Genomic DNA, 15,348 nt, shown 5'->3' on the forward strand with positions numbered 1-15,348 from the left:
TATTTTTCTCTTCGCAATATTAAAAAAGCCATTTATATGTGCGTACATGTCAAATAAAAAATTTATGAAAACCAATTAGTTTTTTAAATTTGTAAAAATTTATATAATCTTGAGTTTGAATCATAGATATATAACAGTGATTAATTTCTCAACGAGAGACGTGTCTCCTAAAGAGGAGTCCATAAATTGCCGACCAAATTAGCTTGGGTCAAATACAATGAAATAGTAAAGCTTACCATAAAATAAAAACCAATTAGTTTTAACCTTTCCATTTTTTGTTTAGGATTAAATTGAAAAATATAAAATAATATGTTATATTTTCTTCAAAGCTTTCAACAATAATAATATACTCCACCAAGAAAAATAATAATTAATGTTGTTGTTAGAAAAAATAAAGATGGAGAAGAGGAGAGAGATGTAAAGTCTCTCTTATTAATCCATAGTTAACTCCAAAACCTAAGGTAATCAAGTGATTAATCCAAAAGAATTAATAAGTTTGTAAAATTTACAAGTTAGGATCCCAAATTTTTAAAATTTTAAAATATTCTCATATATTTTTACAAATTCAAAAGTCAGATTAAAAAGTGTAGGCGAAAGAATGAGATACTAACTCATATTAAGCATTTGCATTTCAATTGAAAAAAAATTGCAAAACAATATTGTAAAATAGAGATGCTTTGCTACTTTTTATACGTGCTCCGTAGCATATTTGACTTTGTGCCATACGTCGTGGTGCATTGCACAATTTTGACAACATTGTTGTTGTTTGATAAATAACAATTTTATATATTTTTATTCTTTTAATTTAGACTTTTAAATATTTAATTGAGTTTAATTAAATATTATTTTATTTTATCAGCCAATCTTCTTCTTCTGGATTTAACTAACTAAATTTTGATTTTAAAATGTAAATAATATCTTTAATATTTTTACACAGTTGTTATTTAATTTTATTTTATTTGTGTAAATTTTCTAGATTCAATTTAAAACATATTGATAGAGATTATTTTAGATAAGAAGAATAAGGATATACTTGGAGACCAAATTAAAAATTAAATTTTAAAAATTTGATTTGTATTTATTTTGGATATTTTAGTATAGTTTTTATTTAGGGTGATGTTATCATTTTCATTAAATTATTGGATTTCTTATGGGAATACTCATCACCATATATATATAATAGACGCAGCACAGGGTTGAAGGAGACGATAGAATGTGAGGGGCGATCGTTTGTTCGAGAATTCTTGATGGCTTCTCTTGTTGGTTGTTGTTTGATTTTTAATTTTATAGATAATTAATTTTTTTAATATGATCAATCACAAATGATGATCTTAAATTTTAATCAAAGTCTTTAATAGTGAGGAAAGATTTTATTTTAACTTTATTCCAATTTGCTCTTCTTCTTTCTACTTCTGAATTTTATGTTTTAATTGTTGTTGACGATTAGAGTAGCTTTATTGCATAATTTTAGGTTATAAAGTTTATATGAAGTTTTGCTTGTTATAATCGATTGATATAGTAATATAAGAATAATTTGGCTTGACTTGAGTGATTATCCATGCTTTGTTTTTAGTATGACTAACTTAGAAGAGTTGTTAGGTCATAGGCTAATGAAAATTTGAATTAATTTATAATTTAAATAAAATCAGAATAATAAACTTAAATAAAATTAATTTATTTTGTGAACGAGGAAGATCAAATTTAGATTATTAGGTTATGATTAATTGCGCTGTTTGTTCTTGATAATTTTCTTGGTTAAATTTTCTTTATTTATAATATTTTAATTTAGTTTTTAAAATTAACTTCATCATAAAAAAATCCCCCATTATTTACCTTTTTATAATCATAATTCAAATAGTTACTCTATTAACTCTAAGGGAGATGACCGAGGTCGTGCTTTATTGCAAAAATTGATTTTATTAATTTTGATGCTATTCGACAGTAGTGTCAAAATTTTGATGCCGTTGCTAGGGAGTCAAAGGTGTTAACTTTTTGAATTTAGTTATTAGCTTCTTTTTTTCTTTTTCTTTTTTTCTCATTATTTTTATTTTGAATTTTCTATGATTTATTTTTATTTTTTTCCATATTTAGTATTTTTTTCCTTGTTTTTGATATTTTTCATTGATTTTGCTAGTTCATTGGTGCATGACAGGATCTTTGCATAACAAATTAATTGATTTAAACTCTAAAATTGAGAGAACTTGTCGTAGTAATCGTAAAAATCAAAAGCACCATAAAATTAGGGATAGTGTGGTTTCTAAAATCTTATCTAAATTGATTAATAGTATTATCAGTGATTCTAAATCTAATTTCAAGTCTACAATTAAGTTGAAAAACAAAACAACAAAAACCTCCCCCCACACTTAAAATCTACAATATCCTCAATATAGAACATAATCCAAAAGATGTATAGAAAAATGTAAATTAAAAGTGAAGAGAAGGGACACAATCTAATTGATTAAGTGCTATCTTGGAGGGAAAGTTCCTCCATAATGTGTGCCTTGAATCCATCATGAAAATGCTTTAATCGTGCCCATTAACTTTAAACTTTGCTTTAGTAGACTCTGTCATAATCTCTACTCCACCATAAGAAAATACTTTAGTAATTATAAAAGGGCCTTCTTATCTAGAATGAAGTTTTCCTAGCATAAGTTCGAATCTGGCATTATAAAGCAATACTTTTTGTTTTACTTTGAACTATTTCCTAACCATCAGCTCATCGTGCATCGACTTGGTCTTTTCCTTATAGATCCTTAAATTTTTATATGGTTTCAAGTGAAATGCTTTAAGCTCTTACAATTGATTTTTTCTTTGAACTTGTGGTTTAGCCAAATTCATATTGCATTGCTTTACTACCCAATAAACTTTATGCTCAATTGCCACAGGTAAATGACAAGCTTTCCCAAAAACAAGCAGATAAGGAGACATTCCTATCGAAGTCTTATAGGCAATCTTGTATGCCCATAATGCATCATCAAGTCTCTTACTTTAATCCTTCCTATTGAGTTGTACCATCTTCTCAAGAATTTGTTTTATCTCTCATTTAGAAACTTCAACTTGCTCATTAGTTTGGGGGTGATGAGGAATGGCCATCTTATGCACAACCACATACTTACCCAACAAACTCTGCATGCTTCAATTATGAAAATGGGTCCCTTTGTCATTGATAATAGCCTTTGGAATACCAAACCTACAAAAGATCTGTAACGTAACAAAATCTACAACAACAGCAGAGTCATCAGTTTTGGTGGCTTTAGCTTCTACGGTTCTACCCACTTAAAATCATAATCAACAGCTTGTAAAATATAAGCAAATTCAAATGAAATAGTAAAAAGTCCCATCAAATCAATATCCTACACATTAAATATTTCACAGAAAAGTAAAGGCTGTTGAGGCGTCTCATTTCTACGGAGATATTTTTTATATGTTGACACTATCATTTGACAACTACAAGGGCAAACTTCTGACAAGCCTCATTTCTTTGTCTAACGTCCAATCGAGGTGTTTTAGGTGTTTTCATAGATCTTTCTTCTAACTTTAGCTAATGGTACTAGTTTCATAATTAAGTTATTTTTTGATCAAAAATTGGACACTCTTTTCTCCAATCACTCCTTTTCACAATTCAAATACAACTTAGGTGCCCAAATTTTATTCCAAGTACCAAAAACCTAAATTACATCTTAGACCACACTCAATAGATTATAACAAATTTGTGCAATACACCATATTATACAATCAACACATCCAGCACATTTTCAATGTTCAACCCCTTAATCATAAAAATAAAAGGGGGAGCCTCAAATTCACAACCATCACAATCATTCAACATAAATCACCTTTTACTCACTTCTTAATTGCACTAATATTTTAACACTTTTTAGATTTTACAATTTAGAACATACACAACCTTTGGTCCAAAACACACAACTTAGCTTAATAATGATAAAGTGCAAGTAAGTAAACATGTATTGTCTTAGTTGGCAAATATCAAAATGAATTATACATATAATATTTAAAATAAATGAGGCCTACTATTTTAGGATAGAAATCTTAAGCCTTGGAACATTTCTCTCAATTTTATCTCGATGAGCTAGCTCCTATAATATTAAAAAAAAGGGTGAATATAACTATTCAATAACTAAGGTACGTTTGACTTATACTAATACATGTCAATTAATTTACATGCAAGTAGTAGTCTATTATTTCACTCATGTCATCCATATTCAAATTCTATTTTCACAATTTACAAATCATTTTCTCATATTCACAGTATCCATTTTCATAATTTGCAATATCATTTTCACAATTATGACATTAATCACATAATATCACATGTTTTTAATATAAGGGACATAATACAAACAACCATGCACCTTTTTTTACAATATGCATGATCACACCTTCTTTATATCCTCTTTATGCTTTTGATATGAAATTATGCATTGGGATCGCCCATATGATGAGACTACCCTAACCATTCATGGGTGAGAAGCTATCTGACTAAGGTTGCTTAACTCACTTGTGGTTATGGTTTCCCCTAAATCTTACACTGTAGGGTATCATTCTCTTAGGTTCTTTATCGAACAAGTGGAAACTATAACAAGTTCAAGTCCCTTATTACATAATGGGACAATCCTATTTATGACATTGATATCCAGGCAAGCCATCGAGTTTCAATGATAACTATGCTCCCACGTCACGTGATCATGCAAGCCATAAATGTAATATCACATATCATGCGAATTATGAAATTACTCACTATAAATGCATGCTTAGTGTCATTATTGTACTTACATCATACACGATCATTGCATAAACACATAACAAGTCATTAAACTCAACATCACATTTCACCATTAAACTCCTTACTATAAAAATTCATTAAACTCCACAAAATATTATATTATCAAACTCCACAAAACATTATATTATCAAACTCCACATTACAAGCACTTGTTGAACTCCACTTCACAAATATTTATTGAACTCCATATTACACACATTCGTTGACCTCCACTTTAAAAGTATTCTTTTCAAAACTTCCCCTCATTATGAAAGGGAGAATAAAGTTTCATACGCCGCACTTGCATTACAATATAATTTTACAATTAACAATATTAACTCACAATCAAATAATCAATTAATGCACAAAAATATAAAAATATTTTCCTTAAGTTACCTCAAATTTTTGAGAGATCAAAGGTTTAGCCCTTAAATATACACCTCCAAAGTTAATCCAAGCTTGAATGGTGCTAATAAATAATTAATCTACAATTGATCACATTAACAATCATTAATATCTTTATTAGGATAAATCCTAATTCTTAACCCTACACTTTCATAACTCCCAATATGATAGTCTCTCACTTTTAAACATATCTGTCAAGTTCATTAATTTTCATTAAGTCACATTAACTTTGTTGAACTTTCAAACAACCATTTATGACATTTTTTCAACTCTCATCCACCACATTAATGATGAATTTTTGGACATTAATGGCTCCAAACTATAAAAAACGCATTGAACTATAAATACTAGGTTTAAATAACCTAAATAACTTTCATTAACTTTATTTAAGCTAATGAGTTTGAACCTATAACCTTTATAGATTGAAAATCATCTTTTTTAATAAGCCCTAACTGCCCTATTCAAGAAAATGAAGAGGAAGGAAGTGAAGGACTTAAGGGATTTATCTTTAAGGTTTACAAGTCTCAAATTGCTCTTATTCCTTTGAACTTACAATGCCTTACTAGAGCTCTCTTGTTCCTCTTTGTTCCTTTTTTGTCTCTTTTTTGTGTCTAACGCAACTCTATTTCTACAGAATCACGGCTGTGCGCCGCGGTGCATGCACCACACACCGCCGCATATGGTACTAAGAAGCCTAATTTGTGTTTTGATGACTTGTGAGCTATGGCATGTGACACAGAGTCATTTTTTTTTATTTTTCTTTCATTTCAAGGTTTGAGTGCCTTAACTCCACTTCGAGCTTGATCTTATAGTTGAAATCATAATCCAAACACATCCATTTACTTTTTGTAACCACACACTACATTAATTTACTCAATTAACCTTATTTAACTCTACTTATTAGTGATTAATTTTTTAGGATATTATAAGAAAAACTTGAAAACAAAATAAGATTAGAGCTATGTGTCCTCCATTTATAAACACAAATATATTAATTAAATCAACTAAAAATATATAAAATAATAATAATTGAAAAATATTAGAGAATTTCAAAAAATATAAACATTCATATAATCTACTATATTAACAACAATTTTAATTAATTAATAGTATGTTTGGATTAATAAAAATTTAGATTAGGATTTGAATTTTAACCAAAATCCTTATTAGAATACACATAAATTTATAAATTTGGATTTGATTCAAATTCAAATCCATTTTAAATTATATTTTCTTTGTAGTTTGAATTTTTCTTTACACCTAACCCATTTAAAATTTTAATCACTTTAGATATTTTATTTTCTTTGCTTTTTTATTATTGATATTTTTATAACTCTTATATCTGTTTTAATGTTTTATTAATTAAAAATAAAAATAAAATTATTATTTTTAATTTTTAATTTTCATTTTAAATTTCAATTCATCTCTTCTTTGCATTTAAAATTTTTTAAATTAATTAAATTAATAATTTTAAATATATGAATTTTAAATCGAAGATTTGAAATGTAAATCTAAAATCTATGATCATAATTACTTACTAGAATATAATAAAATAAATTAAATTAAAAAAATTAAAATAAAAACGAACTCAATTACCTTTTCCCATCATTAATATATATTATAAATATAAAAATTACTATATCATTTAAAAATTTTATGAATTATAATTCTTAATTTCATAAATTAAATTACTTCTCTTTCTTATAAATATGTTCACTAATCTTTTTTTAATTATATTATTTTTACTTTTTTTTAATTTATTTCATTTTATTTTATTTTAAGAAACAAACCTGAACTATATCTATCAATTTAAACCGCCTCTAATTTTATTTATATTTTCCTTATTCAGTTTCAGAAATTCGTCTCTCCTCCTCCTTCTCGTGGCCCTATTGGCAATTTCTCCTCTTTGTTTTCCGTCCTCATCTTGCTGGGGAAATAGCTGTGTTACACAGTGCTGGTAGACCGGCACTGTCTTCCTCAGCTCCACATTCCATAACTTATCTTTGTGGCCCCACTTCACCTTTACTTTCTACTTCCCTATTCTCTTCAAAAGCTATGAAACTGTTCCTAGAAAGCCTTTCTTTGGTAGCTTCAGATCCTTTCCCTGTGCCCTTTCGGGTAAAAAGATGAACAAATTCAAGTGCTTCTTTGTCTTCTTCTTGTTCTCCTAGAATACAGAATCATCACAACATTTTTTGCTTCTTTTGAATTCAATGGCCGTTGTTTCTTTCTCTTTTCGACCTTATCTTCATCCCTCCTCTGCTTGTTCTTCTTCTTCTTCTTCGTCGTCGTCGTCGTCGTCTTATTTGTGTGGTGGTGTCCATCTTCGGACCCATAAGAACTTCATTTCTATTCATTCACCTTCTTATTTTTCTTCTTCGACATTAAATAATAAGTCCTCCTCGAGGACCTTCCGAACGGCGATTGCTGCTTCTGGCGACTATTATGCTACTCTTGGAGTCTCCAAATCCGCGACTAACAAGGAGATTAAGGCGGCTTATCGAAAGTTAGCTCGTCAGGTATAAAACCTTCATTGAGGGATTTCGGATTATTTATTTATCTTTGATCCTCTTAATGATTTGCTCTTGCTGATGAACATTGTCTAAATTTTGTTAGTTGTTAGAACTAGAGTTTCGAGCCTAAACTCAAGTCTTCTTGCGCTAATTTTTAATTTCTTGTCCTCTCCTTAGTATCATCCTGATGTGAACAAGGAACCTGGAGCTATTGACAAGTTCAAGGAAATTAGTGCTGCATATGAGGTATGCATGGACAGTACAGTGTTGATTGTTGGAGTTATTCAATGCCTCTTTCAATTTTTAAGCACCTATATCATCATGCGATTTATAAGCCATCATAAGTGATGCTTATTTTAAACTCCTTGTAATGCACTGGAACAACCTGTATGGCTCTTTACTAAAATGGCATGCATTCAACAACACGTTCAGAAGCAATTCATTATTTGATGAGAAAGTATTAGGCGTCTACGATGTTTTATCTTTGGTAGGTGTACTGGTGTAACTAATCATCACATGGTACAAACAGGTGTTAATTATTCTAAATGTGGTGTTCAGTAACTGCATTTAAAATGCCCCTGGGCTCAAGGGGCAGGACGTTGATGCCCAGGATGATTCAGTAATTTATAGTTTATGAAATTGAATTTGATACATGTACCGCTCTATTAGTTCTCAAAGCTGATTTACTTGAAATGTGAAAGATTCTACTGGCTAAGTGTGATGACTCGACTTTGTGTTTGAAAAACTTTCCCCCATGGGATGAAATTTTTTCTTTTCTAATCTTCAACTGATAGAAAGGGGTGAAAAGAAAACCCCTTTTTCTTATTAAACATCAATATTACACAGTTTACGTTAATCTCCATGCTCTTAAATTGCCCATAAATTATATTCATACTTTCATTGTTCTGTCCTTGTCTTTTGCTACTCCCCATTGGCATGTCAATCCTTTTGAAGAACATGTTATAAAGCCTGGACCAAAGAGGCATTCCCATCAAAACATTGGTGGCTAGAGTCTGATTCGCACATTTCTTGTTGGATTTTTCAAGTGATATAGATGTGCAATAGCTGGTGAACGTTTTGAAAAATGGCTGCATTATATCAGAACAAAGCCATGAATGTGTGCCTTAAAATGCCATTGGATTTAGAAACCCCCCCCCCCAAAAAAAATGTTTTGAGTTTTATTGTCCTTTCAATTCTGAAGTACAACACTGTCAGGTGCTATCAGATGATAAAAAGAGGGCTTTGTATGATCAATATGGAGAGGCTGGAGTTAAGAGTACGGTAGGAGGAGCATCAAATGCTTATACGGTATTCACATGACTTTTCATTTTCATTTTTTATTTTTTTGGTTTTTCAATGTTAAATTTGTAATGATTAGCTGGTGGTACATGCCTAAGGTTGATCGAACCTTTTCTTTTTTGAGGAATTTTCCATTGACATTCCTGTATGCATGTTGTCTTCTTTGTGGGCCCAAATTGAAATACATGCCAAATGACACATCTTTCCCCCTAGATTTTCTTCTTCTATGAAATTTATAATGAACTGACTTTGTTCTTGCAGGCCAATCCATTTGATTTGTTTGAGACATTTTTTGGGCCAAGTATGGGTGGCTTTGCTGGCATGGATCCAACTGGATTTGGAACACGTCGCCGTAGTACTGTTACTAAGGGTGAAGACATTCGGTAAGTCATGCAGTGAGTTGGATGAGTGTGTTAGGTGAATTCTGTCCCCCATAAAAAATAAAAAAAATTCAGTAGTTGCTTCAAACATATCTTGAGACACTTTTTATTTATTGCTAATTTATTCTTCAATCCAAGACTCGTTATGGTTGCTGCATTGTGGGCGTTTTAGCCCCACTTTCATTTTATATATTGCTAGTTTATGTCTTTCATTACACATTGCAAATAGGGCACTCTGATTGCATGTAAAAAATAAAGCTGATTATCATGTTTAATATATATCTATTCGTCTCCCTTCCTTAATGTGTCACTGTATGGGTTGGGGAGGAGTTTGGTGTAAGGAAGGTGATTAAATTGGAGAAAATTATAAGGTGAGACTCAAAGGCTTTTAGTAATGATTCTCACATGCTAAAAATGGAAATGATAATTGTTTTTTAAGGATTATTTCTTGTGGAAAGTACTCATCAATAAGCCTCTGAAATATCTGCGGTTTAAATGATTGATTATAGTGTTAAGACCAAAAAGTCCTTAATCAAAGTTTGTAGTTGGAATGGTGAACTTATCAGAATTTCTGGCTAGATGTACATGTTTATATATGCATGAAGATTAGTGATGAGTATTGAGCATATTTTTCTTTGCTCTCTAAGCTAAACTAAACGCAAATGCTATCTTTTTTATTCTATTTAATATTTTGAATTGATTTCTTGTAAATTTTTATGATTAGAGGATCACTTGTGATTTGATAGCTGAGAGTATCTAGGATTAAATTGGGAGGGGGTATTGTAAAAAGTTAACGTGCTTATTACTTCATTTATATAATACTCCCTCCATTTGATATTATAAGACTTTTTTTTTTTTTCAAAGTCTCATGTTAAAAAATATAAGGCATTTTGAGTCTTTTAAGGTGTAATTAATAAGGTTTTTTCAAAAATATTCTTAATTATGGGATGTAATTAATAAGGTTTTCTAATTAAGATACACTATTAAATAAGGGTAAATATGAAAAGAGTGTATAATTTTGAAGACAATTAACTAACTCATTAGATAGTGTAATTTGATACAAAGTGCCTTATAACACTGAATAGAGGGAGTAAGCAAGTGTCATTAAACTATCATCAGTATGACATTAAATTCCATTAATTAATGTGATAAATCACGGTATATATGCCTTGTCAGTCTTTCCAACAAAAAGAAATAACTGATGGAGTAAAATTTACTCACATATGATATAAGATGTTACTTAGATTATAACAACAACAAAAAACTTTATCCTACTAGGTGGGGTTAGCTACATAGATTATATGATGCCATTGTGATATATCGTTTATTAAGTTTTTAAAAATATTGTTAATTAAAAGGTTTCGCTCAACAACCTTCAAAATGTTACTTATATTAAATAACTTAAAATCACAATACCTAGATATATAGCTAAAATGAAAAAAAAATACAATTATTTACCTTGATCAATGCTTCCAATTTTATTGCCCCCTAATCTATAAAAATTTATAGCTGACCATCCAATCTTTTTGAAATATATCACTGCTGGATTCACCTTTGGTTGCTTGTAAGATGCTTTTTTGCCAATTTCTTTTTCTTTGACATGATTAATGCTACTACTATAAGAGCGTGGCATTTTGAATTGACTTCCTATTCCATGTCAACAGTTATGATCTTTTGTTGCAATTTTCTGAGGCAATTTTTGGAGCTGAAAAGGAATTTGAGCTTTCCCATTTGGAAAAATGTGAAGCTTGTAACGGTACTGGAGCAAAGATTGGCTCCAAGATGAGAATATGTTCGACTTGTGGTGGGAGGGGTCAGGTGATGAGGACTGAACAAACACCTTTTGGTTTGTTCTCACAGGTAAGTTGATTTTTTCTTGATGGATCTGGATGCAAAACTTCCTTTTATGTCTAGTGCTAAAGTGAAGAAGAAAGAAATAATAATTCTTCATATGTGGTGCCCAGACTGGAGCCTTAATTCTACTATCAAGGTCTGTCGGTGTAATGGGTTGGTCATTCATTGGCTCCTGGGAAAGAATCTCATATGCTGCAAATTGTCTCTGTCTGGTCAATTGAAGTCATTGAGTCTTTCAATATTATATTTTGTCCTGAATTTTTCTCTCCCTATTTTCTCAATACATCCTTCAACTGCATATATTGCTTCATCCTCATCTACTCAATTTATTACATGAGATGCATATGCTGTTCCATATTGTTTGCGGATGTAGCCTTACACTTACACTTTCCATTGCTTGAAATTAATATCGTTTGTTTTATCTCTCCATTAGGTTTCAGTATGTCCAAACTGTGGAGGCGTTGGTGAAGTCATATCTGAATTCTGTCGTAAATGTAATAGTGAAGGACGTATTCGGGTTAAGAAAAATATTAAAGTGAAAGTTCCTCCAGGGGTGAGCTCGGGCAGCATTCTGAGAGTTGCTGGGGAGGGTGATGCTGGACCTCGAGCGTATGTTGTTTCTTTATTTACACGTGATCATTGAGCCTCATTATTACAATCTTTGGGCAAATGGTTTGATCGACTGTAGATCTCATTTTTTAAACGTTTCACTTTTTGGTTATAGCTGTAGAATGGGAATGAAAAACAATGTTTTTCTATTCATCAAATTTTTTTACGTGGTAAATTACCTGAGTTATTTGTGTTTGTAAGTTCAGATGATATTATTACCTAAGCAAATGATATAGAAGCAGCTGCTGGTCTTGTCATTGCAGGGGTCCTCCTGGAGATCTATTTGTGTATCTTGAAGTGGAAGAGATTCCGGGAATTCAAAGAGATGGCATTAATCTCTCTTCAACGATAACAATCAGTTATCTAGATGCCATACTAGGTGTTGTTATCAAGGTAAATGGTTTTTGTCAGTAGTCATGTTTTTTTATTGCATGTATTTTTCTTCTAACATCATGTCTTCACGCTGGAATTGTAGTAATATATCTATCTGTGGATTTAATGAACAACTGCCCTGCCCTCCTTGGGAAGGAAACTAGGACATGATAGAGCTATATGATTGAGTTGATTCAACTTTTCCATTATATGTTGGTCCTTAATTGTATTCATCAGATCGTTGCTTGATAAACCTAATAGATGTCCATTTTTTTGTATTGGGACTTGAGCCTTTTGTGGACACAGTTTTCTGAGATATTTAGGTGTTTATAGATTACTTTCTATTTGATTGCTGTGTATTTTCTGTTTTCTTTGGGTGTGCTGAAGCATTACCTTGTGCCATCCATCTATTAATTGAATAATAGCCACTGTACAGGTAAATACAGTTGAAGGCATTTCTGAACTACAAATACCCCCTGGTACCCAACCTGGAGATGTCATTGTCCTTCAAAGGAAAGGCGCACCAAAATTAAACAAACCATCAATACGTGGTGACCACTTATTTACAGTTAAAGTTACAATACCAAAACGTATCAGGTAATATATAATTTTAAAAATTTCTTGTCTTTCTGTCTAAATGTGTGTGTTTATGGGTGTGCTTGCTTTTATGTATTTTCCTATTTCCTTCTCTTTGTGAATCTATATCGGAAATTTATACAAAATTGCCTCTGCATCTTCAGTTTAAAGGAGCGTGAGTTGCTTGAAGAACTTGCTTCACGAGGCAGCAAAACAAGTAGCCGTTCAAAACCACGTCCTAGCATTCGCTCTTCAAGTAGGTGGTTTATTATTTGGAACTTCTATAATGTATTTTTTTGCCCAACAGGAACGAAATTATTATCATTTGATATCTTACTTGAATTTATAAAAAAATGGATGTCAATTGGACTGGTCCTTTCACTGCGTTCACTAGTTGCAATAGAGAGGAAGTCTTAGACTGCATATATTTGAACTGTGAAACAATGATCTTTACTCTCTGCAGAGGGAAGGGCTGAAGACCCTGTATTTCAAAGTGCTGAAAGTCCAACAGTGGTTGAAGAAAAAACTGAACGGTCAGAAGACCAAGATGACATATGGAAGAAATTAAAGAATTTTGCTGGGTAATAGATTGTTTTGAAACTGCACGTCCAACTTCATTACTGACTATGCTGACCAATTGTTTTCCTCTTTTAAAGCAAGTTACAGAAAGAAGGCTATTTAGCCAGCAAAATTTGTGGCATAAATTCCCAAAAGGATTCAAATTTTACTTTTTCTTAAATAGGTCGAATATCTTTGAGTTGACTAGAAAGTACTTTTGGAATTTCAGGTCCGTCGCAAATGGAGCTCTGAAGTGGCTAGAAGATAACCTGAAGTAGTACTCCCATCCCATGGGTTTTAACGATTGAGGCTAGATTTTGATTCTCATTATTCCTACAACTGCTGGAAGTTCAAGTGCTATGGGCTACATTTCTCTCAGATGCTATTGGTGGGAATTTGTTAGCATTGCGCAGCAGAAACCAACAGTTTCTCTTGCGTGTTCTTTCATTTGTTTCACTTGTAAACTTTGACACGAGTCTGCTCACACAGTAGTACTTGTTCGAGGAAGGTTATAAGGTAGGAATAACTCTTCAAATGTTATTCCATTAGCAGATTTCTCTAGAAAAAAAAAAAAATTAGTGTTACATTTTGATAGAAGTCACCAATAATGTTTGACACGTCATTCATCAATCATTGACACACAGCTCTAGAAACTTTCACAAGTGAAAATAAATGCTTTACATTTCTTTGGGAAATCATCAACAATGTGGTTTTGATCTAGGACTGCTTGCGCATCAGTCTTTTTTTGTTAGGAAAAAAAAAAAATAGAAAAGTTGATATGACTTCTTGTAGTGGATTTGAATGGAGTTTTCACGTTTTATGAATAATTAAGCTTGTGATAGATTATTTTTACGCACGCGCGCATACACACACGCGCATATTGATAAGATAACAGATTGCTTTTATAGTTTTGGAGTAAAATAATCTAACCATTGTTTTTAAATCTTAATTACATGAATCTCCCAGTCTAATTTAAAAGCGTATATTTAAGTCCATATCATTAAATCATTAACACTGCTAAAGAATGTTTTAAAAATATTTTAAAATATATATTTTAATTGGAAAATATATTAAAACAAATCTTACTGATTTACTTCTCATCATGCTAGATCTATAATTTATCTTTTGATAGTTTGTTTAATATTTACTAGTGAATTTACAAAAAAAAAATTAACTAATTTTTACTTAAAGAAAAGAATGACATGAACGAAATTGTGTAGCTTTTTGACAAATAAACATTTAATGAAATGTATTTAAAAATTTTAAATTACAAAATTGATATATTAATATTGGATTTGTATTCTTAATATATCTTTCCTTAATACATCTCTTCATATTCGATCTTATTTATTCATTTAATGATTTATTTAATTTAATGGTCATATATTTATTATTATTATTATTATTTAATGCTTTTAAAAATAAGATCATAGTATTTATTTATGATATTAAATGACTAGTATATTTAGTTTAATATTGCAATTAGCAATTTTACAACATGAAACTGAATAAATAATTAAATAGATGTATGAGCTAATTCAATTTCTTGAGCTAGTTGAATTGAGTACCTCTTGATATAGTTGGCAGCATTTAATATTAAATAATTATCACTAAAAGGAAAAACAACTCAACTCAAATAAAATTTAAAAAATACCCGTCATTTTCAAAAGAAAGCTCGCCTTATTTTTATTAAAGTAATCTATAGCATTTCAGAAAATCCATTATGTATACAATCTATTAAATTTTTCACTCACTAAAACCATGAAAAATAATTCTAAAAAGAAATATTTTTTAAATTAATAAAATGTTTATTATATAATATGAAAATTAATCAAAAATTGTCTTTCTGGTTTCACCAACACATTAGCACACTCCCAAGAATTTTATAAAAAAATTTAGTATTTTTATGGTACTGTTTATTAAGATTAAAAAAGGTAATTTTTACCTAGCTTAAAAAATTTATTGGAACATATTTATTTTATAAATATTTTAAAAAGCA

At 30.5% G+C, this 15,348-nt stretch overlaps 1 protein-coding gene across 1 annotated transcript; it reads left to right on the plus strand.

Annotated features, from left to right (window-relative positions):
- The first annotated feature begins 7,052 nt into the window (after positions 1 to 7,052).
- Positions 7,053 to 14,131, plus strand: LOC129291662 (uncharacterized). Its single transcript, XM_054929140.1, has 11 exons — positions 7,053 to 7,707; positions 7,879 to 7,947; positions 8,917 to 9,009; positions 9,262 to 9,383; positions 11,045 to 11,240; positions 11,668 to 11,843; positions 12,107 to 12,236; positions 12,652 to 12,812; positions 12,956 to 13,047; positions 13,255 to 13,372; positions 13,579 to 14,131. Exons 1-11 carry the CDS (start codon positions 7,402 to 7,404, stop codon positions 13,625 to 13,627), a joined length of 1,512 nt encoding a protein of 503 aa, XP_054785115.1. The 5' UTR covers positions 7,053 to 7,401; the 3' UTR covers positions 13,628 to 14,131.
- Positions 14,132 to 15,348: the final 1,217 nt, after the last annotated feature.

Source organism: Prosopis cineraria, unplaced genomic scaffold (genome assembly GCF_029017545.1).
Source record: "Prosopis cineraria cultivar Desert tree isolate PC_DT_omini unplaced genomic scaffold, ASM2901754v1 PC13, whole genome shotgun sequence".
Lineage (NCBI taxonomy): Eukaryota > Viridiplantae > Streptophyta > Magnoliopsida > Fabales > Fabaceae > Prosopis > Prosopis cineraria.